At 32.4% G+C, this 27,627-nt stretch overlaps 1 protein-coding gene across 4 annotated transcripts in view; it reads right to left on the bottom strand.

The window, feature by feature from the left end:
- Dpr12 (defective proboscis extension response 12) overlaps positions 1 to 27,627 on the bottom strand; it is a 232,060-nt gene that overhangs the window by 98,971 nt on the left and 105,462 nt on the right. For all 4 annotated transcript variants that reach the window (XM_070308818.1, XM_070308819.1, XM_070308821.1 and 1 more), the window contains one exon: positions 14,607 to 14,704. In XM_070308818.1, the coding sequence (XP_070164919.1) occupies positions 14,607 to 14,682 (76 nt within the window). In that variant the 5' untranslated portion in view covers positions 14,683 to 14,704. The remainder of the gene's footprint in view (positions 1 to 14,606; positions 14,705 to 27,627) is intronic.

Raw genomic sequence — 27,627 nt, 5'->3', positions numbered from 1 at the left:
CGTCCAAACGCTGATATTACTTGCTCCAAAATTAGATGCCTTTAATTTATTAAAGCGTTTATATATTTTTATCAATCCGTATCTATTTCTATCAATCAGTATCTATTATCGAATATTCGACGCAAAAAAAAATAATTTCTTTTTTATAATTTGAATTATATATTGTATTTCATCAAAACAAGAGCCATGTATTTGAGAAACGATAGATAGTAAATAAACGATAGACAATGAATGGTATTACAAGTAGTATCTCTCCGAGTTTGAAAAACGAAAAATTGACTCTAGATATCATAAAAAATCATGTCATCATATAAATTTTACTCCCATCGATCTTGTTCGTAAAATATAAGACGAGAAGAGAATAAAAATATGAGATAAAATAGAATGTTGAGATAAAATGAGAGAGTGAGAGAGATTGTAAATCTCGTAAAAAATATATACAACTTTTTTTATCGATAATATATATGTCACGTCATTGGCATACACATAAAATTCCTTACACATTTAATCTTATGTGATGCGTTTCTTTCGAGATTTATTAGAGGAAAGTAATGTATAAGCATAATCTCTCGTCAAGAAAAATCGTTATTTCATCATATCATTAAGATTTGGATCGCATCTGGAATTTCATTTAGCAAATGTGCGCTATAAAAGGCCACGTGATAAAGATAACATCTTGCATGACATACATGATGTAGAGACCATATCGACGTGCGACGCAAAATAAAGTAAAGTCTCGTAAAGCGCGTCAAGTCTCGGACTTTCGCGGTATTCGCCATTTCCGCGGATAGTTAAAGTTTGGTCGATAGCCTAAAAGCTATCTACGAATGTGCTCTCTAACGGGTAATGGCGGTTCGATCGTGTACCAGGTGCGCTCCCGTCCTCGCTCTTCTAACGGTCGCTTCCGTAAAAGTACAGCTTTTGACAGAAATTTAATAACTTTTATGAAGCTCGGCGGTGGCCCATTAACGCTTATCGTGGCTTACCAGCATTCGCCTTTTTCCAAGCGGGTGGTCTCCGTAAAAATGCATCACTGCACGCCCTCTTCGCGACCTCGGAGTTTTTTCACGGAAAGTCTCGGATCGTTGCAAGCGTTGTTTCCAACTCCAGGAAGGTATGGCAAAATGTTATTCTGCGCGTGTCTACATTAAATGACCGTAATAGCAATAATTATAATATATTTATCGCGAATACAAAGAGTGCGGCTCCTTTGCAGACTAGTGTGCGACAATTACTATTATAATACATATACACGCATACATAGTTATAATGTTCTTACAAATTTTCTGGGTCAATTTAATAGAGCCTTAGAAAAAATTAATTTGTACAAGTAGCTATCGATATTTTTTAAAATCATGTCAATACGATGAGCGTCGATGTTTCTCGATTGAGAAATCGAAACTTCGAAAAACACGTATTGGTAAAAAAAAAAATCAAGAGCGAGCTTGGTCAGCGTTTTAACATACACGGAGTCTTGCTTCGGCAAATACTGTCAAATCTGCTGACCAGCAGTTGTGTGTACTATATCGAGATACGTTCGTACGTGTAGCGCAAAATACAGAGTACGTATATGTATACAGCATAGAAATTACGTCTTAAAATTTTGTAACCTTCCGAGAATTCCAAAACTTGCGTGCGTTATGTATTTTTCAGAAAATAATTTCTCACAATTAATATTACTAATAAAAAATAGTTAAGAAAGAATGAATGACAAAAAATTGAGTTTGTAAATAAATACGTCGTTCCATCTGATGAATGAAATGTGATATGTTACTCTCCCCCCCCCCCTCCCCAATCATTAACACATACGTCTCTGCATGCAATGTTTTGATGAAAATATCGAAACAGTTAATAAAAATGTACTCGAGATTGTATTGCGACAAATGAAATTAACTATAGTTGCACTGCATATTGGATGTATAATGTCAATGACATAGTGTACTGTCTTCTGTCATTTGATAGCGTTACGTAACTGAATAACAGGATAATTCATCCTCGTCCTAGTAAAGTTGCGCTATTCATTTGTAAGTCGATCCAGAGACGCGTGTATGTTATTGATAAATTCTGATAATTGTAACAGTTATAAAACAAATGTGATATTATGAAAAATAAAACGTAGCGAAAACACATATTGCTTTATATTGATGTAAAATATTATTTCATTTTACTGTTTATAAAAAAATATATACAGCAGTGTGTTATATAAAATATCGCATATCTATATGTCAAATTAATCATATATTAATTATTTGTATATATTTCTCTCTATCGTATTTATATACATATAGACATATATAATATTGTTTAATTTCTAATATGTGTATGAGGATTGAAAAATATAAATAAATCATGCTAATATTATATACAATGTATGTATCATCTTTTCTTATATCGGATGAGAAATTTTATTTTTACCGTTCCAGTATACTCAAATCTTTATTTAGAATATATCCTCTGTTTTGAATTGTGTTTATGATCGACGTATATCATCAAAATTATATTTGCTTATAAAGACTTTCTTATGCTTCTATAGAATTAGAAGATGTTACTATCGCTGTATAAATTATTAACAAATATTTATATTTCACAATTGTGCAAATAAATGATAATAAAATTATGATATTCATTTCCCTTTTGTATACGATTACGCTCTGAATAATTGCATTGTTCCGACTGTGTTCTAATCATTAAATAATTTTTATTTTAAACAAAAGATATATGTATAAATTACTCTTTTATATTTTTCCGAGAAAACGTTGGAATCCGATATCTTCGTTTAATCGGATATGGAACATCGTTTAAAATCTATACGGCATTAATCTTGGAAAGTAGTAACGATAATAGAACACGCTACGGTTACCTGGTAACGAAAACACATTAGTACTTAATGTTCACATTTGTAGTCTGTCCTCGAAGAAGGAAGTGAAAACTCTTAGGGATGTATTCCTTATTGGCCACAGCGATAAATAACGGCCTCTAGTCCTACAAAAGCGTGAGAAGGTCTTTTCCTTTCGCCAAATGTATTATTCATTAAGAAACTCGTAAAAGAATTATCCGCCCCCGATAATATAATTGCAATATTGTCCGTTGCCTTAATAGAGTTCACTCGTCTTTTATACTTTACGATTAAATATATATGTATCGTTACAATGTGAGGAAATTTTTAAAAAGACAAATTATTTATCAAAATAATATTTTACTAAATAAATATACAATAGTAACAATAATATTGTCGGTAACTCAATTAAGGAAAATTAAAGATAAATGGTATCTTGGATCCTTATGTGTATGTTATTTATCAAAATTTTATTATATACAATAATATTAATTTATATTAAATGATTTTGATTTGTAAAGAGAGAGAGAGAGAGAGAGAGAGAAAATTTAGTAATTTTCCAAAGTGAAATGAACATATTATCAACTCGTTTATTTGTCGAAAGGTTAATAACTGTGTGACTATACGTACATACAATATATTACGTTCGTATCAAATACGTGTGGTCGAAGTTTAATATAGCGTATATCTCATGCCGTGTTCCACCACCCTTGCTCTGATAAGCGGCCAACAAACACATAGGGCATACATTCCTATCGTTTCCAATCGACAGAGGTGTCAAGCAGTATCACAATATATTGTATTCGTATCATGCATACGAAGAGATGCAAGCGCATAAATGCGCGACATTCGCGTGGGTCAACGACATCGTGTCGGCGAAGGTAAATATCGAGACAAATATGATATAAAATATAGTTGCCGATATTTTATATCGTGTTGCAATATTTCTTGTAATCTTACGATAGTCGCTTTTATCGCGCGCCGCGATCATGCATGACCGCGACGATTTGGTCGATTTACATTTACTCACGAACTATAGTATATATATGTATATCATGTGAACTGTAATGTGAATTTGCATGTATAATATTTTCGTTCACAGATATTTTCAAATTAAAAAATATTAGAATTCTTGAAAAAGAATTTAATATCATTTTTTTTTATATTTTTTTATTTAAGATTATAAAAATAAATTAAAAAATTAGAAAAAATAAATTTACGTTCTTTATATTATACTATAGTAAGGAATGAAAGCTTTTCTTGCATCTTTAATATTATTTTTCTTATATATATACAATATATATATATATATTTATGTAGTAAAAAAATTTTATTATGAAATATATCTTTGAATATTTTTATTTTTAGATAAATAAAATATATTTCGATACAGCCAGAGAAAAAAATGCATGTGTCGTAATTGGTCAAATATCATAGTTAAAAAGAAAGCTTATTGTTAGATATATCTTGATATATAATTTTTGCTAGTATTCCACCAAAGTTTAGCAAAAACAGTTCATATATTCGCGAATTAATCAGACAGAGACTCTAATACGCGCACACTTAACGTAAAATACATTGCTCGTATATAGTAATTACGTATACCACAATGGAAAATATATCGCCGACGGCTATGCGTGTAATCTAGATACCCGACATTTTCAAATAATTCTATCTATGGTAACCCATATACGGTGCAATTAATTCCCTCTTAACACTCTTACCACGAAACATGCATAGTTGTCTCGCAATTAATTCCATTTCATAGAAAGAGATTCCGCTTCGCAAAGCTTTGTCTCGATATCTTCGAATTTGTAGAATTTTACCCACAGATATGCATCTCTATCAGATATGTCATCTAGTCTACAGTTGAAAAGTAAAAACGTCTGAATTAAATTAAAAGATGGAAATTTGGAGGAGAAAATAATTTTGCAAAGTGGTAACATATCTTATTCTCACGATAACTACTATCATACGTTAATTCTTTACTTTTCCTTCATGCCCAATTTTATATAATTATACAAAATTTCATATAACTATACATAAATCACTAACTATGTAAACGTAATTACACATCTATATTTATGCACAATTTAAACAGATCACAAAATTTTATTTCTTACTACAAATTTGTAAATGTATTAATCCATACGTATATTCAATTAATCGATTTTCGGGCCGTTCAACTATCATAAATATAGATGCCTCATAACGGTTCTATCATTTTAATCGCGTAATATTTGGCGAAAGTCAAATTCTCCACGGTCAAAAGGGAAGAATCCAAGATCCATGAACGCTATCAGTGTTCTCGCTTTCCAATATCATCTGACCTGACAGAAGTAAGAAGAGCGGATATGGGTAGGAATAGATTTGCATCGTTTGCATATCGCAGGTACAAACCACCGGTCATGTATCCACCAATGACCAACACGAGAGATTGCCGCGATCTCCAATAATATTGCATTACCAACCTCGCGTCGTCATCGTCATAGAGACGGTACGGCTAGTAAGGCCAGCGCGAAAAGCGAGCTGAGAGCTTATCTCGCCGGTACATATGCGGGAAAGGCGGTTGGTTCACCCTTGGGGGTAAGCGTATATATATATATAATATACATATAATACATATAGATGTCCCAACACACGCTCACCAAGGACACGAAAAATATTCTCGCCCATAGAGAGGGATCTCGCTTTATATAGAATCGCATCGCGCGTTTATGTCTGCGCGTCTCAACGATTGTCGAAGTGTCGGATGAATATATAGCGAAATCTGCACAGAGATGCGTGCTGTCAGTAACTGTCGTCTCTCTTTTCTTTTATGTACAGTTCCTTTGAAAAATTTGAAATCGATTTCCTCTCGTTACTACATAATTATAGTAGCAATAGATTTCAATTTATAAGTAATTTGGCAAAGACATTTTATGGTGAAAAGTAAATTGCGAGAAATAAATGAAATTATTTTTTGACAATTTTCAGTCGAAAATTTGAAGTGAAAGTTTAAAGATATCTTAGAATTTTTATCGTTGTATATTAAATTTCTTGTAGTTGTATATATGTTTACAAACTATTCTATGATAGTTGGAATGTTTTGTGAATTACTACGTTCATACAATGTACTGTTGAAATGGACTTAAATCGTTGATGTGGGACATAACTAAACTCAAAACTGTGGTTATATTAGAAACTGTAATATGTCATCGGAGGATTGCAGATGTTGATACAACCAATAGACCGTAATAAGAAAGTATAAATAGCTTCCGAGATTTGCCGAAAAGGTATTTAATTTACGCAATGGTCCTTTTAACCGTAAATATTTTAAAGCTTTTATATAACTTGTGACGATTATAAATAAAAACATAAAAAAAATTTTAGTACATTACTAATTTTAAGAAATTAACTAAAGACATTTTAAGAAATTAATCAAATTAGTTATATAATAATAAAGATAATATCTTTGTTATATATAGAGGGGAGAGAGAAAATTCTGCAGATATAAGATAAAGAAGATATCAAGATGGGAGTGAGGACAGAGAGATACGACTCTTCCAACTTTCGTTGATGCTGCTAAAACTCGGGCAGTGAAATTTATCTTATTTTCAGATCACATCAAGTACTGACAGCACACAACCGCTTTTACAGCAAGGCACTTGTTCGACGAATTGTTTAAGCCGAACAGATCCGAGGGAGTAAGAAAGACATGTTTCTCGTTCACCGGCGAATATTCTCGAAACGCGAGAGCTATATATACACTTTTAGTCATCTTGCCTGCTTTCCTCGCGCTAGAATTTTATTCTCTTCGTGACAACGTAGACGCGAGGACCGAGCGTATAAAATGTCCGGATTTGACAGCTTTGCATAAATTACATGCGCGTAACATGCGTTGTACGCGCGTGTGTATCGCATGAAAGAGAGAAGAGATGTTTACTCACACGTGGAACGGATGCATCGCGGCTGACGAGTAAAGAGGGGGAAGGGGAAATGGCGAGAAGGAGTTACGAAACGGCGGAGTGCATCGCTGTATAGATTCAGTTTTTCACTTTTTCGTTGCGATAAAACTAATAGCATCTCTTCCAGATAATGCGGAAGCTTTTATAATCTTGTAGAAAATGCCTGTCTTATTCGGAAAACTCGATTCAATCATTGAATTTTTATGCAGAGAAGAGATGTAGTTCGATGGCTAAAATCATTTCGCGTCGAATGACGATTTTTTATTACGATCATGTTGGATTAATCGGTTTTTACGATATTTTGCGACGTTATTTATTGAATTTCTACAAGAAGATGAAATTCCGAAATAAATCTATTTCAGTAAGAGATTTATATATATGTTATTTCATGAAGTATTATTTATTGCATGATGTTATATCTCCGCAATATAGTTATACAATATATACAAATGGAAACTGGAACGAATTTAAAGCAGCTTATGAAAGCTAAAAAGTTACTCACAGCACACATCTTGTAATACTCATGTTGATCTCCGCAAATTGCTCCGTGTATAAATGGCATTTCTAATCAATCTACACTCACGTCCTTCTCAAACAAAGGTTGGTAATCGACTGATTAAAACCTCGACCTTCTCACGCAGCGTGTAATACGATCCAATACATTGTGTTGATAATATATCCGATGATCGAGTGTTGTCTTGTTTCGAGAATACAATCACATTATTTTATAAATAAACTTTTAAATACATTTTCCAAGATATGCGTGGTCTAGTATTTCCGTATTTTGTGAGTAAGATATATTTCAATCTTTCATTTATTTTTCTATATGCAGCGCGATTTCTGAAATTAGATATTAATAATATGCGATCCGAAATTTTATCGATCAAAATCATGTTTGCAAAATGTGATCTATAAAAGGACTGAATGCTAGAATATATTCTAATAAATATTCTGTTATAGAGAGCAACATAAATATTACAAGAAATGTATTTTATTGTACGGATACTTGTGCTTAACAACATACATTGGCTTTGATATTATTATTAGAATTTTTCTAAGAAAACAAGCTACAATTGATCATTTATTAAAAAATTAGTTTAATAATCTTTTATTATGCGTAAAAATATTAATGTATAATGATGACTTTTTTACGCTGTTTTCTTTCGCATACAATAATATTGCATAATATCTTTTATGCATATAAAAGGAAAAGGAATAAAAAAATATGTTTCTTATGCAAAAATGCATAATATATACTATATAGCGACAAATTTACGAATCAAAATATTTTTTTTTGTATAATAATTGTTTTACCCATTTTGCTAATAGTTTATCTTTTGTACTTTTATACAATAAAACTTTCTGATAACTCGATAATTGTTTAATACTGCAATGTTTAAACTTCATTAGCTTGCACTAATACGCCCGATTAATAAGCCCGCTTGAAAATCAATCTCAAAGTTTGAAAGGTTGTCTATATATGCAAAAGATTGGCGGCTATATATGTAATAAAAATGGATAAAATCTATATATACGTAAATAATATAATACGAAACAAGCGTTTAACTATTCAAAGTTGTGAATATTTAATTTGTCGAGAATATGTGATTTACATACGAAAACGTTAATAAAGTTTAAAAATAAGCGAAAATAAGCGAACTTGAAATCTTGAAGAAATGTAAAATCCCAAAAATATCTAGATAATTTATGATCTAGAATATTCACGAGTTCTAAAATAAGTTGCAAAAAATTTGCCATTTAAGAAACTAAGGATTCTAGAACAGGAGAGACGAAAATAAGAAACCTAGAATCTAAGATGTCTTGAATCAGATAAATCGAGATTGCAGTTTTCAAGAAAGCAAGGAGGGACGATGATGACTCTCGAGCACATTTTTAGCAATCGCATCAATGTAGCACAATTTTCCTTATATTTTTACGAAAAGTAATTGTACTTCCCGAATTACCCGGCGGTTGTTCACGTCAGATGAGATCGTTTAAGAATCGATGATACGCCGTTGAAAAGAATAGCGACTTTTCACAAGCAGACGTCGTGCAGACTACCGATACAAGTATCTCTTAGAAATATATCTTGCATAGAAACAATATTTAAAGCTCAAAAGTTTCTATTAAAATTTATAATTTAATTTCGATCTAATGATTTTTTTAAAAGGAATTATCGTTTTCGCTCGATAAACAGATATACGAAAAGAAGAAAAATTACTTATGAGTGTATTAACTATCACTCTAGCCATCGAAAAGAAAAGATAAAAGTTGCATAAACAATGTTCATTGCGTTATCTTATTTCTTTTATCACATTTAGCTAATATAATAAACGGTCCATTAATATTAATATATAATATTAATGATAATATATAATTTCGAATTACTCGATATAATTCAAAGGACTTTATAATAGCGCATAATTGACAGATTATACAATACAATACCAGAAATAAATCAAATATAAAATATTAATTGACTTTTGTAATTGACATAAATTTTTCTTACGATAATTAAATATATAAGAGCAAAAAAGAAAATATTTAATAATAATTCCTTTCTTTCTCTGTTAACGTATAAATTTAGATTTAATAGATTTCCTGCTTTAAATCCTGCGCGAGTGTCTCTTGAATTATACCGCAAAACGGGAGATGTAATTTCCCCATGTAATGAGGTGGAATTTCAAGATCCACAGTACGCAAGTACGCCTTTTATGCTGTTAAATATCGGCTGTGAGAAAGACCCGAATTAACTTCTCGCAACGCCTTTATAGAATTTCCGATACTTAAATATGGATGCTGGCGTAACGATTCTAGGAAAGCCGCCTAAATGCGCTCGACGCGATTTCAATTTCAAAGAGGGGAAAGCCCTTTTAAAGCGGCACGCCGATTCCACGCGATTAAGCTATCAAGAGACAATTCTTGCCTGTATTACTCGAGAGTGGGAAATATTTTACACAATGCTTATAGTGAAAAATCTCAATTTTCGGCAGACGTATTAAATACACTTGAAAAGTTATTGTAAATTTAGCAATAATAATCAATATTAATAATTATATATTTATTTTAACAGATTATCATAATCTTCTATAAAAATAATAATATAGTATCACATCTTTTGGCAAAGTCTTTTAGTAATTTTCTTAAGTAATAGTATATAAGAGTTGATAGTAAAATATCAACAACAAAATTCCTTTGTTACAAATGTACGATTTTATTTTTGCGATAATAAACGCATTTTATTAAAAATTATGAATTTCTAATATATAATAATATTCGCAATATATGCAATAATGGCAAACAAAACTTTTATCGTTGCGATAGAAATACTGTCCTGTTATAATCACTAATACAAAAAAAAGCCAAGCTATTCTTAGCGTGTCCCTTTTAAATGGCTATCACATACACGTATAGTCTTAAGAATATTTCCTCTTTGGATAGTGGGTAGCCATTTGCACGCACGAAAAATCCTTTTTATTGCGGTAGGTAGTTGCATGTCTACAAGACTATAAGACTGCGTTCTCTACCCTGCTGATTATCGCATGCTCATTATTTATTCTTTCTCTTTCTTCCGCTTGTTTTTATTCACCCTTATACGTTTCTAAGAAAGTCGATATAGAGTTGTCGAGCAACGCGAGTAAAATTGCGTCGTGAAAAAAACCTTCCCGATTAGAAACGATCGTAACAGAATGTTTGACAGTACAGTTCTCCGAAATAAGATTTCGTAATGATATATAACGGTGTTTCATAATGATATATCTCTCCGCGCTATATGTCATGGTGTAACATGATAAAAATTTTAAGAACTGATTGTCTAATATTTTCTTATCAATAAAGTAGACATTTTCATATAAATTTGCAGAAATTGTAATTACATAATTTTTTTACCGTTATATCAACAAAATTTGATAAACTAAAAGGCAAATAAAAAGGCGTGTAAATACTCGGATAACTCTTTATAAGTAACGTATCTAAAATTAGAATTCTCTTTGTTATTTGCTATATATAATTTAAAAAAGATTTAAAGCAGATTACGCGAATGATAAAATCGGATAAATAGTAAAGCGAAAAATAATGTACTTTCTTTCCTAATTTCAAGCATCCATTGAATTCTCTCTCGCATACCATACGTTGACAATTATGCGTGTCTACAAGCGAGGTATGGGAACAATTCCGTGGATTTTGATAAAGAATACGCGTGCAATTACAGATACGATCAGGATACGGATTATTATTGTTGCGCATTAAAACGCGTTCTTATTTAAAAGGCGCTTTTTTTTTGATCCAATATAAATCACTGTATTCGATTGTGCGTTGTATGTAACAATACGGTAGATCGATCGGCGTTAAACTCTTTAATCATCGTCCATTTGGTACGATGCGAAACGTGCGGTGATAAAATTTTAGGCAACACCGGTTTTTATTCGTTTCATCATTGTCTCGCGATGTAACGACGCAACTAACGCTCGCGACAACGATTTCAACAACGCGTTTCGTTTTCAAAAATATTTCGCATTTAGGCGCGAATATTTTTCTTCTTCAAGAAACTTGACTGTTGCCTGCAGGGGTAAAAAAGAAAAGTAATTTCGCGCGCTTTAATGCAGCGCACAAACGTAACTAATAATTTCTTACAAATAATCAACTTTTTTTCACTCTTTCTCCGTAAAAGATGTGTATAAATAAATATGTAACAAAAGCAATAGCATAAAAAGCAGCTCCCCCTCCCGCCGCATAACTTTATAACATATCATATATCCCTATTTCTTTTCTCCATTTTGCAAGGATGCTAAAAATAATGACAATGCATATTAGCAAAAAATATTCGTACGCGAAGCATTTGAATAAAAGAAAAAGTAGCAGAAGTAGAAATGTGTACCGTAAATTTATTGCACAACTGCATTGCTTTTGCGGCATTATAGTGTGCACATGTCACTATCTAGCATAAATATTTAAAAGTGTTTTATATTCTTTACATTCAAACATTCGTTTTATCATTTTTACAGATTTTTCGTTTCGTTTTTCTTTTTCGTTCCTCAACCGACCCGAAAGAGTCCGTTCTTTATATTGTACATAGTAGAATGTATCTACTTGCATTACCATCGCGTGCGTTTTTTTCTATCGTGCCCCGACTGCCTTCTCCCTCATCACTGGTGGTTGACCAGGCGAATCTACGTTCACTTTTTTGACATGGCTTGAGCGCGCGGTAACATTGATGAAAATCTCACTTCGGACACCATCGCGCATCATGTTTTAACGAGCGGCAGACTGAAAAATGCATGATGTTATTTTTACGCATATCTCGCATCTTTCATGCATTTCCATATTTCCACCGCGAAGCTTTCTCTTATACTCCTTTCTCTTTCTCACCGCTAATGACTCGGTGGTTGTATATATGCGTACGAACCTGTATACGTGAGCTTGGGATAAACGATCCATGTTGTACTTGAAGATTGATCGACTGATGCTGAGAATTTTAATTACAAGCACTTTCATCGTGTTTACCGCCGTAAATCAAATGCCTGTTAAAAACTTTAATACAAGTGCATACCTGTATTGTTTCTCTCACGTTTTCTTTTTATATAGTACGTATTAAATAATAAAATTTTTACTATTTTAGCCCATTTAAGAGTATCGTGAAAATACATACCATAATGTGATACAGATAAATAATCGAACGTAGTACAACGTGTTGTCGATAAAAGTTGGTTTGTAAATCACACAAAAATGATAAATATTGCAATAAGTTTAAATAATATTAAAAGATACATTTTTAAAAAATACAAGCTTTAATAGAATTTTTTATGTAATTTGCTATTTTCATTATATTCAATTTTTATTTAAAAAAAAAAAATTATGCTTTAAATAAATATATTATATAATAAAAAAAAATTTATATATATATATATATATATTAATTTAAAAACTAACTAAATTGATATATATATTTTTCATTGATATATCTATCTGCAAGCAAGCGCTAGCGCTTAATTTATTTTTGCTATAATGTTTTCTTGATAGCAGAAAAAAATGTTCTCTCTGCTTTTTTGCTTTGCTTAAAAATGTGTTAAAAAGGATTTGCCATAAAAAAAATATATCCACCCACCATTGCGAGCTATTTCTCTGCAAAAGTATAAACGAAAAGGAATAATATTTCTAGTTGCGAGTTTTCTATTTTGCCGTCCGTCTGCCACTGTTTTCCGGGCATTACAAAGCATGCATGCATATCTTTATGCGCGCGCATCCTTATTTTCTACTGACCTTCTTTAGAAGTCATCACCTTTATCACGAGCAAAGAATTATTTACTTAATGCTGTTTATCTAGTACGAGTTGGCGTATATACTTTCTGCAGTAAGTAAGCATTTTTGTAAGAAACATATTTACAGCGCCAGTATTTCGTTAATGCTAAATTGATTAATTATGATTAATATATTAAATTTTAATTAATAAAATTTTCTGAATCTCTGAATCTATGAGTATTGATTAATCTCACTTTTATTAAAAAATTGATTTAAAAGATTATTTATCAAACTATTATCTTTCCTTCTTCGACTTTTTTTAGCAATCTAAATATAAGTTTATTTTAATTATAACCATATATGAAATTTTTTATAATGTCGATGAGTACGAACTAGATCAGAGTAATTATATGCAATTAATATAAAAAAAAAAAACGAGTAAAAATTTTCAATCTTCGGCAGCAATGCATAAGAACGCAATAAGATTGCGCACAAAACGTGTTCTCTACTTCGATAATTACTACAAAAGTGATTATATATGAGGAAAACGCTCGCGAGATCGCCCTCTTTAGATGGGTTTAATACTTCATGAACGTAATGCACCTTAATGCGACCTGTACCGCGAAATGTAAATTCGAGCGTTAACTTTTCGAGCGCTTCATTCAAGTTTCACCTGCGATTAACCCCCGAGCTTTTACGCTAAGAGCACTGCGAGAGATATATATTTTTTTTTCAACTAACATTTTTCCAATTTTATGTGATAAATATATATTTTGTTAATATATAAAAGAGTGCATATTTTAAAATATTAACATACATTACAAATTAGTACAATTACGCCGTAATCTATAAGGCATTATTATTAAAGTCTCTTTCATAGTTACGCCAAGAAAACATGCTTCGCAGACTTCTATGCCAATTGCAAATAAAAGCTTTGAATTTATACTTTATTTGATATATAAGCGGCATTTTAATCATTTCACAATATTTGAAAGACTTTCTTTGTGTACCGCGCAGTGGAGCGGTTATAATGCTTCATAGTTCAATACACAGAAAGGGGCGTCCTTTTGCATTTTTTAACGATACAAACTCCGTGTTTCCGTGCATTATTATGCCGCTCACGAGACGAGATATATCTCGCGAAATAATCTTATTTAATCTAATGTATGCGTTAATTATTATTTAGTATTTTTCATCTTTTTTGCATGATGGCGGAAATTAATTGCTGACTATGATGACGATAAAACTCAACTTGCCATTTTATTCAACTCGGTACAAAGAATTATTTATCCAATGTTTTTTTTTTCAAATTTCATTGGCATTTTAATGATATAAAAAATATTCTGCATAATTGTTATCTTTGTACATATTTCAAACAATGAAAAATGTTAAATGTATTAAATTGCATAAATGGCAATGACTTTTGCTCTTTTTTGCAAACACTATATAAGTATATAATATATAAATATATAAATAAAGGTCACAAAATTAGTATTTAATGGATAATCTATTGTAGTTCTTATTTGCATAAGTTTGACATAAAAAAAAAACATGCTACAAAAAAGAAGTTGTTATTCTTTACTCACCCTTATCGAGCGACCTGGCCAAGAGGATTGTCGGCAGGATCAGGAAGACCATGTACCACGAGAGCCGGTCCCGCATCTTCGCGAGGTTCCAAGTCCTCCTGGAAAAGAAACATTCGGTTTATGTCGCAGCATCCGATTTACGACGCACTATACACTATACATACACGCTTTTACTATGTCAATGCGTTTACGATGTATCTAGTAGTAGAACTTCATTCGCGCGTAGAAAACTTCGTTTATCATATACCGAAAACTCGGTCGGCAAATGTGAGCACCGCGAAAGGAACACGATGGAGGAAACAAGATTTTCGTTCCTCTCTGAAAGAGGAGTATATAAAAACGTACGCGCAATCTAATCTGCAGTTAAATTTTGCAGTTAAATGAGCTTTGCGGGACATTGGTATGTTCGTTGAATTTAACAAATTTTTATCATGACATTTATATTTTATATGTATTTTATGACGCGAATTCTTTGATCATATTATTTTTCCAATTTTAATTGCAGAAATGTGATAAAATATCAATATCAAGCTTATTGATATTGATCTTTTTACTTATTGTATTTAAATATGTAAAGTGTTAATTTTAGTAGAGTATTTATCGAGAAAACCTAAAATGTATAATATCAATAAAAAATTAAATATAATTATTTTCTATAAGCATTAATCTAACTAAAGTGTCTACCAGTTAATACTAAAGAATTGCTAAATAAAATATTAAATTTTGAAGAAAACGATATCAATAGATATCGAATAATAAATCATATTGAGATTTATTATAAATAAAAAAATTTAATCAAATAATACAAGAGATGTAAATTAAAGATTAAACTAGAGCTACACTAGTAATCCGAGATACACAAACAAATTTCGTTATTCGCGTGTACACGGGATATATGTATATTTTATTTAATTCATTGAAGTCGCGAATTTCGTTGTGAACGAAACGCATACGTGAATCACGTGGTATTTGTTCGAGCGCTGTTTGATACAGCAGCGTTGTTTGGTGCGATGCATCAGATGAGCGCGATACCGCACGTTTTTCGAAGCGCAAAACAATTTTGGTGCGACGTAGGGTGCCGTCCGGACCAGCGAAAAGCTCGACGTTACACGAGCGATATATTCACGTCATGGAAGGTGGTGAAAATGAGAGACGTATCACCGTTGGAAAACGGAAACGGAGAATCGCTGACGCGCCGCCGCTAATTTCGCGTTGTTCGTAACGTCAAAGTATGTCGTCAGCACTTCGATTCTCGCGATGGAACTTTCGACAACGGCATTACGCAATGATTTAAAATTATTCAGGATCGATAAATTTCACACGCGTTACTACCCACGGTCAATGTAATCATGGAGAATGTAAACATTGGAGAGATTCACAAATAAGACTGTTCGTTTCAACGTTGGAACTTTCAAACACGATTGATGCTTTTCAGTTGTGACTGAAAAATTAAACAGCTATGATGTGAGAGAATTAATGTTCAGAGGCATAAGACAACAAAACCTTCTTTTTCATGCAATTTCACAATATTCAACTTTTTAACAATATTTCAAAAAGATTTTATATAATGACATTTTACACACAAGTTACTATACTAGCAATATCGAAGCAACGAGACGTGATGTTACCTACACCGTTGTAAAATTCTTTTTCAAACTCGTATAATATGGATATGTGTGTGATTAAATATCTTAGAAAATTATACACTTTTTCACAGAACTTTCCACTCTCAAATGATTCTTCATCAAAGTTCAAAAATGGGGAAGGTGAGATTAATGGATGGCAGCGTTATTCGACGACATTAGCGAGTCGAGATTACGTAAGTCACCGTTTCTTTAAGAATTAATGCCTTATATTTCGTGATGAACGAGAAGGAGAGAAATTTGTATCAATTCCTATAACACTCTTGTCTGCCGGAGAATTGCGTAACGCACAATTATATAGTCTGCTCGTGCTGATTAAACGGTACGCGGAATCTGTGAAAACGCGTGCGTATCTTCCAACTATTATTCTGCTTGATTCTAGTCGTGTTAATTGGAGCGTTAAAGTTTCGTTCGCAGTGTCATGTGGAAACGCCAAATGGAAGATAACCCCAATAGATTATCGCGATAAATTGTATCAGAGAATTGTTGCGCAAGAATTATTTGCATTATGTCAGTTGCTCATATGTTTTTCTCTGCTTGCATATGTTAACTGAACGAGATATAATTAACGCAACATCAAACGTATAAGTTGTTTGTAATATTTGCCATTAATGCGATCAGTAAGAAATAAATAGAAAGTATTTACATCTTTCATAATGTAAATATATTTTTTATATTCTTTTTTTTTCACATACTATTTTCAATTTGATTGTGAAATAAAGTTTAGTAAGCAGAGTTTACCTAATATTTTTTCGCATACAATTTTACCATGTTATTTTTAAAAATATCGGACTGTTTACGCCAGTTTTATGAACAACATAAAATATATAAATTCTCCCAGATTTTGATTCGAGAGCAATCAGCATTGCACGTTGTTTCGACAGCAATTATTATTTATATTAAATCCTCCAGATTAAATAAACAAACATTACTGATAACGTTAATTGAAAATCTTTTTTATTTACCTCGTAAATGCATAACAGAAAAAAAAACAATATATAATGATAGAATTGCTGACTGAATCATTGCAGATACAGATATTTATTTGATACTATATTTCACTTGACTATATTATTTATATGACTTATGATGTGTATATGTGATATTCCATTGTAATACTTTTATAAAAAATATTTACACATTTTAAATATTTATACATTTCTATTCGTTTATACAATAGACATGGAAATTATTTTAGCATATATTTCAGAGAGCAAAAATATGTAAAATTGGTAAACATATTATTGACTATTTAGATAATTGCAATAATTGCATATATAAATTAATTTTTACAAATTTATATATTATTCCTAAGATAAATATTAATAAACTCGAAAACTACAATAATTAAAAATTCATTAATTATGTAAAAATGTATCTTTATTCATTGTGAGATATTTAAATAAATGTATATCACATATACATATTATACATTTCATACTAAACATTTAATTTGAATATTAATCACTATAATGTTACTATAATATTTTTAATTGAGACAAATGTGATAAAATATTTTATATCGTAATGACATAATGTTAATTTAACAAAAGCATTAAATAAGAGAATAACAATTGATTTTATTATATCATCTATTTGACCTTCGTAATTCTTTTCTAGCTTTTTAGATTTTGCAATTTTCTCTTGCTGAAAGAAGCTGAGAGGAACTTGACACATATTGGAATGTTGTTTTGTTTGATACGCGCTCTCATTTAAAACTGTAATTATAATGAATAAGCTATTTATCCGAGTAATCGTATTGCATGCAATGCAAATGCCGGACAAGTTTCATTTGGCGCGCGGAAATTTGCTTTACGCTCTCCGCGAATAAAAGTTTAAAATATTCTGCTATCTCCAATTTACTCATCGACTTCGCTCGACACAATAAACGAATAAATTTTTATTCTAAACGATTAAATTTCCCAGCGAACACGAAGGTTGAATCGTGCTAACGTTGCTATTCCTGTACTGTAAGCGATGCGCGCCAAAACTTTCGACGTTTCGAATCTGGGCTGATTAACCAGTCCATCTGCTGACATTCTCGTCACCGAGATCGCTCGGACCCGAATCATTAATACGCTTACTTTTAGAATTTGATTTACATCAGACCTGAATCATTAATATGCTTACTTCTAGAATTGTCTTGGCTCGAAAAATTCCTGTCGCGCGACAAATAATTTTATTCGTGCTAGAGCTCGCTCGCGCTTTCAATTTAAAAAAACTCGAGCTTCGGAAAAAGTTTCCCGAGAGTCAGTCAGTAGCGCCGATACGTATTCACAGGACGATAGAGCACGTAGAAGTTCGTGAGGCTTTCGCGCGGCAAGAATGCAAGAATGTGATCGAATAAGCCAGAAATTATTGTGCTCGTTTCTAAACGTTCCCTTGAGTAAAATCTTGTTTAATGGAATAATAGATCACGGTTTGCAGTATTAATGCTACGTCAATATTAGCGAACGGATGTAACTAACGCCCGTTTGTTGACACGTGGATACGAGCTTCAACGATAATTCGCGATTTGCGTCTGATTCTTGTTGCAAGAACAGGACACGACCACTGCTTCGTCGCATTTAATCTTGCTGACGCTTGTTGAGTTGTCGTGATACGATTGACGGTCGTGTACGGCCAAGAGATATTCTTGACCTTCTATCTTAATCCAAGAACAACATACGAGATATCGCTGTAAACTTGAGTGATTTTATTTATACACCAAGCTGAAATTTATAGATATAGATTTAGATTATGCATGCGCAATGATTATTAGAACGAATATACTGCGTTAGAATAAAATTGAAATCTTTAAACCGGGTAATTTTCAATACAATGTGCGATTATTTCAGAATATGTCAACAAGTGTTGAAATATTTCTAATAATCGTTGTAGGAGAGGCGTTCTGGTATGAATTGTGAATAGTCGCGAAATACATACTGTAACTTTTAATTAATTAAGAGACAAGTCGAAAGTGAACTCCGAGCGTGAAGCGCGAGAGAGGTATTTGTAACAGTGCGGAATTTATTGTCCGAGTTAGAGAATTCTGGCCGTGCTACTTATTTATCGAGCTCGTGCTTTATGTACTTAGTTTAAACCTCGTTCCGTTGCGAAAGTTCTCGGGGATCGAAACTACTTCTCCCAGGATACGACCGGAGTCACTCATAGTATTTTCGTTTGTAAAGGTAAATTTTTTTGAATTATTGTATCCAATTAAATATTCAAAGATGGCAACGATGTTATAGATCGCAAAGTGTTTTCGAATCACTGCGCGCTATAAAGCACTCGACACACTAATGGTATTCCGTTTTTACCCGGCAAATGTTTACTCCCAAGCCTCTCTTGATTGGCTGTTGCGTTAATGGAAGCAGCGAATTCTCGTTAGGAGAGATCTCTTTGATCCTTTCCTCTCTTAAACCGAGAGTCAGACAAGCGATGCAGGGTCGGCTTCTGCTGACGCGTTTCACCGTTGCCTAGGCAGATTTCCTAAAATCACGCCCAACGATTAAGTCACTAGACTGTATATACTCGCGTCAATGGTTGACTTAATGTTGCTTCGAGAATCACGGATGTTGCTCTTTAATTTTATTTCGACATATAAAAGGAAACTTGGTACACGCACCGTTTGTTCCATTTTCAACCATTCTGTAAATCAGACATCAGATTCGGCCATCCGCTTTTACCCTCGCAACAAACTTGTCCGCCCTGGGAGAGTTTGCATCAATTATACGCTTTTGTTCTACCAAAGTAGTTTAAAACCTTTCACTTGCTACAGTTTCAGAATTTGAAGAGTTATTCTCATTTTCTTTCTTACTTTCTCTCTCTCTCTCTCTCTTCTTCTTCTCTTTCTTCTCAAAACTATATTTAAGCAATATTTATACGTTGTAAAACAAAACAGAGCTTATTTAGATTCCAGAAAAATAGCTTTAATAATTTTCGGATTAACAAATGTTTTATTTATAATTTTTAAAAAGCAAAAGAATATTTAATAAATTTTTTATTTTAAACAGAATCCAATAAATGTGCAAATCAAATTTGTGCCTTTAATATAAGTAAAGATAAATAGCTATAAGCAAAAATTGTATTATGCCGAAGCGATAAAAAATATTCCATGATTATTAGAAAGTAATGAATTACTAGAAAAAGTCAAAATTAAAAAAAAAATGCACTCTGAATAATAAATCATTAAAATGTTTATGGTAGACATCAATATACGAATCTAAATCTCAAGAAACTAAAAATTCTTCATTTTTGCATGGAAACTTTCGTGTTCAATAACTCGTGTCCCGTATTTGAGGACTTTTTAATCAAGAAACTTTTCAAAGGGCTTTTAATCAGTTTCCGAGAGCTGCTTTGGCAAGTAAACTCTTCCGGCAAAAACAAGAGAATGAGCCACAACTGCCTTGCCTTTCTGCTTCTAACCCAACGAACGCTAATCGTTATTGTTAATTGTTATGCTTCTATTTACGATTCTACTCGATTCTTTTTTTTTTTTTTTTTTTTCATATCACTTTAAATGTGTTCGGGTATTTACTATAAAACCAGAACGATATATTCTAAAAACTGTATGTATTTATGCACGAAAACGGTAGCAATTGTATATAAATTAATTTTTTTCCTATTATCTATTTTTTCATAACATAATAATTATTTATAAAATAAACAAATATATTTTTAAAATGTTTTTATATGTTTTTAATTCTATAAAAATGACGATATGGCATGGTTCTCGGGTATCACACATACAATTTTACGAAGAAATTTTAAAAAATTATGACTTTGTATGAATAAGAGATCACTTTTGAGCAGCCGCATCAAATTACAAAGAATACTCGGACAATAAAGATTCTCTTTGCGAAAGAACTAAAAGATTACCGAAATGGAAAGCAAGATCCGTTTGTTGGCGTTTCATCCCAAGCGGATAACGAAGGTGGCGTTTCTCGTTAAGAGAAAAACGAGCTCCGAGCCTGTATCGAGGAACGGCGTCATTATTTCGTTGCTACCTTCTCTCGACCCGGTGGTGGAAATGAAACGAGCTCCGAGATAACCCCGTGCGGCACCAGCAAGTCCCGCGGCAGACATTTACTCGTCGCACGTTAGAGACAAACGTCTAGCGATAATAACGCGCATGAATCCATCGCGGATTCGATAGAGCACAAGCCACTCGGCCTAATTGGGGATTCTCATACGGCGTGGAAGATGGCGAATCTAACGTGATTCGCGTTGGCTTCAGACAAAGTTCAAAGGCAACAGAGAAGCTGAACAAGTAGTTTGTTACTTGATTCGTCTTTCTACTGGCTTCGTGTATTCGCGGCGAAACGACGAGTTTATGCGAAGCCGATAGGGAAGCGAGTCAAATAGCAAGTTACGCGTTTTCGACAAAACGTAACAAGAAAAGTATTCAAATAACTTACGATTTGACTTATTTCTATTACCTTCGCGTATTTGTGCTGTAACGATAATGACACAATGAAATATCGAAATAAAATAAATTAGAAGCAAGAGAATGAGATGCAGGCAATATTATCAATGCATAAAAAGATATAATGATGATGTTATCAGCACATAAAAAGAATAAAAACGATTAAAATATATTGCTAAATTAAAATAGGAAAACTAAAAATTTAACAGAGTTTATCGATACACTTTTCTAATCATCGATCCTAATTAAGTTTTATAAAATGAGATCACATAGAAACAAATGACATTTAGATAGTATATTGATATATTATTTTTTGAAAATTCAAGTTTAAAAAAAATATTCTTTCTTCATTATTATACCTCACTTTACATTTTATTACATCTCGGCTTTAAGAGAGAAAAGACGAAGCGTTGCGCGACCCCCGAGGGATGAGATAGGGAGAACAGAAATAATCTTATCCCTAACTTTAATTCCAGTTAGAATTGTGACAAATTATACTAATTTTATAAAGGGCATGTTGCATAAAAACAGATAGGGTTTCAATGTGAAAGCGAGAAAGTCGTCAGAGTAAAATGGGAAGAAAAAGAGAGAGAAAACGAGAAAGAAAGAGAGAAAGAAGATAAAGCTTGTTGTAGGCAGATCGAAACGCCTCTTTGACTATCTTGCGGTTCAAAGTTAAGCTTGGAAAAGTCTCTTAATCGTGCTCATCAAGGGATTCAATAACGCGGTGCAGAAGGTTTCTCGAACGTGCGCAAGCCAGAGGTTGTTTCTTCGGCTATAGTGACGGTACGTACAACTAATTCTCAACTAAATAGCTATGATTCGTTGGTAAATTATTTCAAAAAGAGAAAAAATATTTATCGTAAAAGATATCGTGAAATATTTATCAAATTATTTTACGAGATAATCCTTGCAAAGTATTAAGATCGTAATATATAAAGTAATAAAATAAATATGATTTTGGTTTGGTTTTAGATTAATCTTAAAAGTAAACAGAAATCGTGATTCGTGTAAAAGATCTTTTTTGCACAAAAAAAAAAAAAAAAAAAAAAACTCGTGACATCTACACGCAATACGAGAAATAAATTTTCTTGATATTTTCGAAAAATTGATTTTAATTTTAACTAGACAAATAACATTTAATGACATCATCGAGTTATATATGTTTGCTTACCTTTTTTTTTCTCGTTCTCATAATTCATTATAATGGGAAAAACAGTATCCATAATGTATAAGGCACACAAGACAATTGATTAAAATTGCATTATTGACGCGCGAACGAACAAAGGAGTTTTTACATCAGCAGAATGCGACTAATAGATGTCGATACTAAAAATACGAAGAAATTGTGAGAAACCCAAGAAGGTAACGAAATACTTTTCCCGTCCCTTATATCCCAGGGGATCGTTATTCCTCAATTTCCGCGGAATACCCTTTCCCTTTGCTACCACTCTCTGTTCTTTCTCTATCTTTTGTATTCGATTCGAGACGACCTCAATCTCGTGGACGAATCGGTCTTGTAAGCCGTCACAACCGAGCTCTAAGAAATTATTCTTTATTACGATAATGAGCGGCACGAAGAAGAAATACAGAAAAAGGAACAGGCGAAGGACGCAGATAGGGGAAACTGAAGGAAAGTTGGAAACTAAAGAGAGTGTTTCTGATTCAGATCGCAGTGGAATGAATAATCGCGAAATTAAAGACCAATAGCGCGTAGTGCTTTAACGTCTTGTTTGTCGAGGCGATTGTTCATCCTAATCGATGATTCCTTCAAGAACGTCGACAATACCGCGATGTTAAATTTTAGTGTTAGAATCCAAAATCAAGGCAATCTCAAACCAAAGTTAAGTAAAGAAGTATTTTAGAAAAAATTAATATTATCGTTAAACAATCTACAATTAAAAAAAAAAAAAAAAAACGCGTGGATACATATTATAATATATTTAACGTATTACTGTCCCTGTGCCAACTATCTGAAAATTCAGTACTTTTAAATTTATGCCACAGAATTTAATTTTTGTCCGAGAAATATGGACGGTATGTCGACATGGAGCGCATTAAAAGTTAGGTAAAACCCTTCGTATTCATTTCCATGAATTTTTTAGTTCTTGTTCATCCTTGCCATAACTCCTAATTATTGCAGTAAAGAAATTTCAAACACGCTAAAGCCAGAGAAATATTTTCTCCCAGCACTGAATAAGAAATTGGAAATTTATCGAGATTCATCTGAAAATTATTATATATAGTTCTTTAAATTAATATGATTAAAAATGAAATGGCTAATGTAGTCGAATTATTGATCTGGAATTTAATTCGACATTTCAATGCTGTAATATCTATAATACCGCATTAAATATACCGACTAATAATATTATTAGAAGCTAATGAACTCGGTGAACTACGAATGGGAGATTGGAGTGAGACAAGACGGCAGGGTAAGAACAAGGGAAAGTTGGAAAGGTCTCCCACGCTTCTCTTATATCTTCCTTCCTGGCGTCGATTGCCTACTTCCGCCGTTCCAATGAACGCCGACGCCTACCATTTATTTAATTAATTCCATGCAATGGAATCCTCGTCCCCTTTGGACTTCGATGAGACTAAAAAAACGACGCTTACGTCGTTGCGGATGCGAGGGCGGAATTCGTGAGCGAGGAAACCTTTCTGAGCATCCTGAATATCCTTACTCGTTAACCCTCGAACGGGAAAGTACGACTCATCGAGAATGCATGGTTTAGCGAACAAAGTATCGCCTGAACAACATTCTCTACCATGCCTGTGGAGGAAGCGCTTTACTTTTAATTAAACTCATTATTTAATCGAAACATTTCGTGAATCGATCAGGCTTAATAACAAATTTGAATAAATACATTTACAATAATAAAATTTTTGTTTGTATCATAAAAATTTGTTAGACGATGTTTTTTTTTAATTAATGTTATTATATATTATTTTAAAGTATGCTCTTATTAATTGTACAAAGAAATAAAATAAAAAGATTCGTATAAATAGATGACGTTCTTAAAATTGACTTTTGAAGGCAATTATTAAATAACTATTATATGAGTTAGCTGTTAGCTGTGTGTGCGTACACAGTATATACTATTTTATATAAATAATATTTCTCTAATTTTGCCGCAATTTCCAAGGATAAAGATAATAAACTGAGTGTTTAGGGATGCACACACACACAGCTGTGTCTATATTTACGCGGTAGAAGCGCAATGTTATGCCGATCAAATTAACACGATGATCAAAGGATTAAACTAATCTTGAAACTGTGTTGACGTTATCACGTTTCGACGCCGGTTCGATAGTTTGATTTGACAATCAGCGATAAATGTTACGCGTTTTTGTCAGGACCTCGGTAATTTCTCTCCCAATGGAGGGATGATTTTTCATAGAAACGCTCGTTACATATTCAGTATAATCCGTATCCGGAAACACAATGCACATTAGTTATGGCTATGCGGGAGAATGGAAATTTAACCAAATCTAACCGAACGCTGTATTCGATAACGCGCGTGCTTCGTATAACCGACTTGCGGATAAATACATGTACGGCCGATCAAATTTGGTAATTTCATTAAAAGTAGCGTCGTTATGCGCGTGCGCTTAGTGCGCACTATTACGCTCATAGTATAATGTAATGAAATCCAGGATATACATGCGAGATCGGAAGGATAATCGGTACAACCAATTATCGCGAGGATTCACGAATTTTGCGACGCGCAAGTTTCGGCTTCAACGCCCGTTTGTATGAAAATGTGATTATTATACACGACAAATTCATCATTTTAAACCAAAATTTCGAGCAAAATTTACTAACCAATCAAGCTGTAATTCCTCCTTCTCGATATATGTGTGCTCTATGTATATTAAACAATTAAACTCTATCATAAATCAATATTTTTTCAATTTGTCGTAAACTCAAATATATTGATTTTTTTATTTCTTTATATCAATTAATATAAAAAAATAAAAAGATCAGTGAATATCAGTTGAATATAAATATATATATATATATATATATATATATATATATATATACGGTTCATAAATTCTCTTAAAATAATTAAATATTAATTTCGATTTATTTTCTATTGCATATTTTGAAAATTAATTATTATCATCAATGAGGGCGTTTTATTAAAAGCTGTTTTAATATTGACCTTGATATACAATGCTTTTTTATCTTAGAAAATCAAAGTCGATAGCTTGGAATTTCTTGCGACACGAGCTCTACATAATTTCGCAACACGAAAGTAATATGAATAGCTGATAAGATACTTGCGCTTATTTTCTATCAAATTTCCATAAATGACCCGAATACCATACCTTTTGGTATGTTACACGTATATGCATGAGCATAATCGCCATACCAGCGCTCCAAAGAGACGAGAGCCATGCCACTACATACGGCATGCCTGCTATGTAATAATCCCAGTCGATAACGCGCATAAAAACGTAATTTCCGGCTCGAGTGCTTTGATAATTCGTTGCAGTTTCAATAGAAACTTTTGACGAAATTTCCCTAATCTCTGTGAATTTATTTTAATATGCCGTAATAAAAGGAAATTTTTTTCTTTTAATCTCACATACTTGTATTTGCTCATTTTTTAACAAAAAAATTTTTAAATACAAATTTGATTATGTTGTTTGATATAATTACGATATAATTTATATGTCATAAAAAAAGTTTTACCTGTAGCAATATCATCAAAGACATCCGTTAAAAACATAATCGTAACGATAGATTTTAAGTTTAATTTATTTTTAACTTACATTGTACAGTATATAATAATTGCTGCAAAATGCAAATGCCCTTTATAAAATTATCAATAGCGTATATAGCGTTGAGAGTGTGTTAATATTGCCTCTCCGCATGACTTGGATATAAAGCTCTCTGTTACATCAAAGAAAAATAGAGCAAGTAGATATGCCCTGTTTCATTTACTTTATTTACATGCCCATTTGTGCTTTACGTTTGTATTATCGTATTTTTATATAGAAGAATATTTTCGCGCATATATCGATACTATACTGGCGACGATTACAAGTTATATACGCCACCCCTAACTAACTTAACTAGAGTGCATTCTCTGCTTCCACGTACGAATTCCAGACGTAACTTCCGCAAGTCGAACACCGATGAATGGAATGATGATTCGTGGAATGAGTACTCCGCGTGATACGCACTGTTACATTCCACTTACATCAAGTGCATCTGCCGCTTCAAGGCATTACGTTGCGAATTACAATGCGGGGGGTTTATAAAGATGCCTGACTTCTCGACATGCAAATTGTACGCGTTCTATATTACAGGACAAGATCTTATCTATTGCAATTATTTAAATGATAGGCCAGATTGCATAATAGAGGAATTAAGCGCATGAAATTGGTAATAAATGGATATAAAAGATTTATGAAGTATATAAGGATACAAGGCTCTCTAAAGAATTGAAGTTTACATAAATAAAAGACTGCATTATATTTTAAAAAGACATTGCGGTTTATATCATAATCAATACAATAGATATAAACAGATATGTCAAGATAAATCAAGATAAAATTATACAAAAATAATGTAAATCATAAAGAGTAAGATTTAAATAAATACAGAAACAAGATTTTTCATTTTTATGTTCAAGAAAATAATTATAATTCAAAAAAATAATTTTCTATTCGATTTATATCGCTATATTATTAGCAAAAGTAAAAAAAAAAAAAAAAAAAATATTGGATAATAGATTCATTTTATTTAGCCAGTTATATGGATCTATATGTCACCTAAGTGCTTTGCATATCCGCAAGTTTTTTATTTATCAGATCGTTCGTATACTGAAAATACGTGCGATGGACGCTGATAAGCGGAACAATCGGCTTGATGGATATGGAAGGTGTTTATTAAAGCAATCCTGCAAATCCTTGCGGCAACGAAGCATAGCAGGTGTCGCGGTCGGAAAAATCTGTC

The sequence above is a fragment of the Polyergus mexicanus genome, unplaced genomic scaffold, assembly GCF_030449975.1.
Source record: "Polyergus mexicanus isolate NDT 795.1 unplaced genomic scaffold, iyPolMexi1.0 SCAF_16, whole genome shotgun sequence".
Lineage (NCBI taxonomy): Eukaryota > Metazoa > Arthropoda > Insecta > Hymenoptera > Formicidae > Polyergus > Polyergus mexicanus.
Note: the sequence above shows the minus strand (reverse complement) of the source record. Positions and strands in the feature narration are given on the sequence as shown.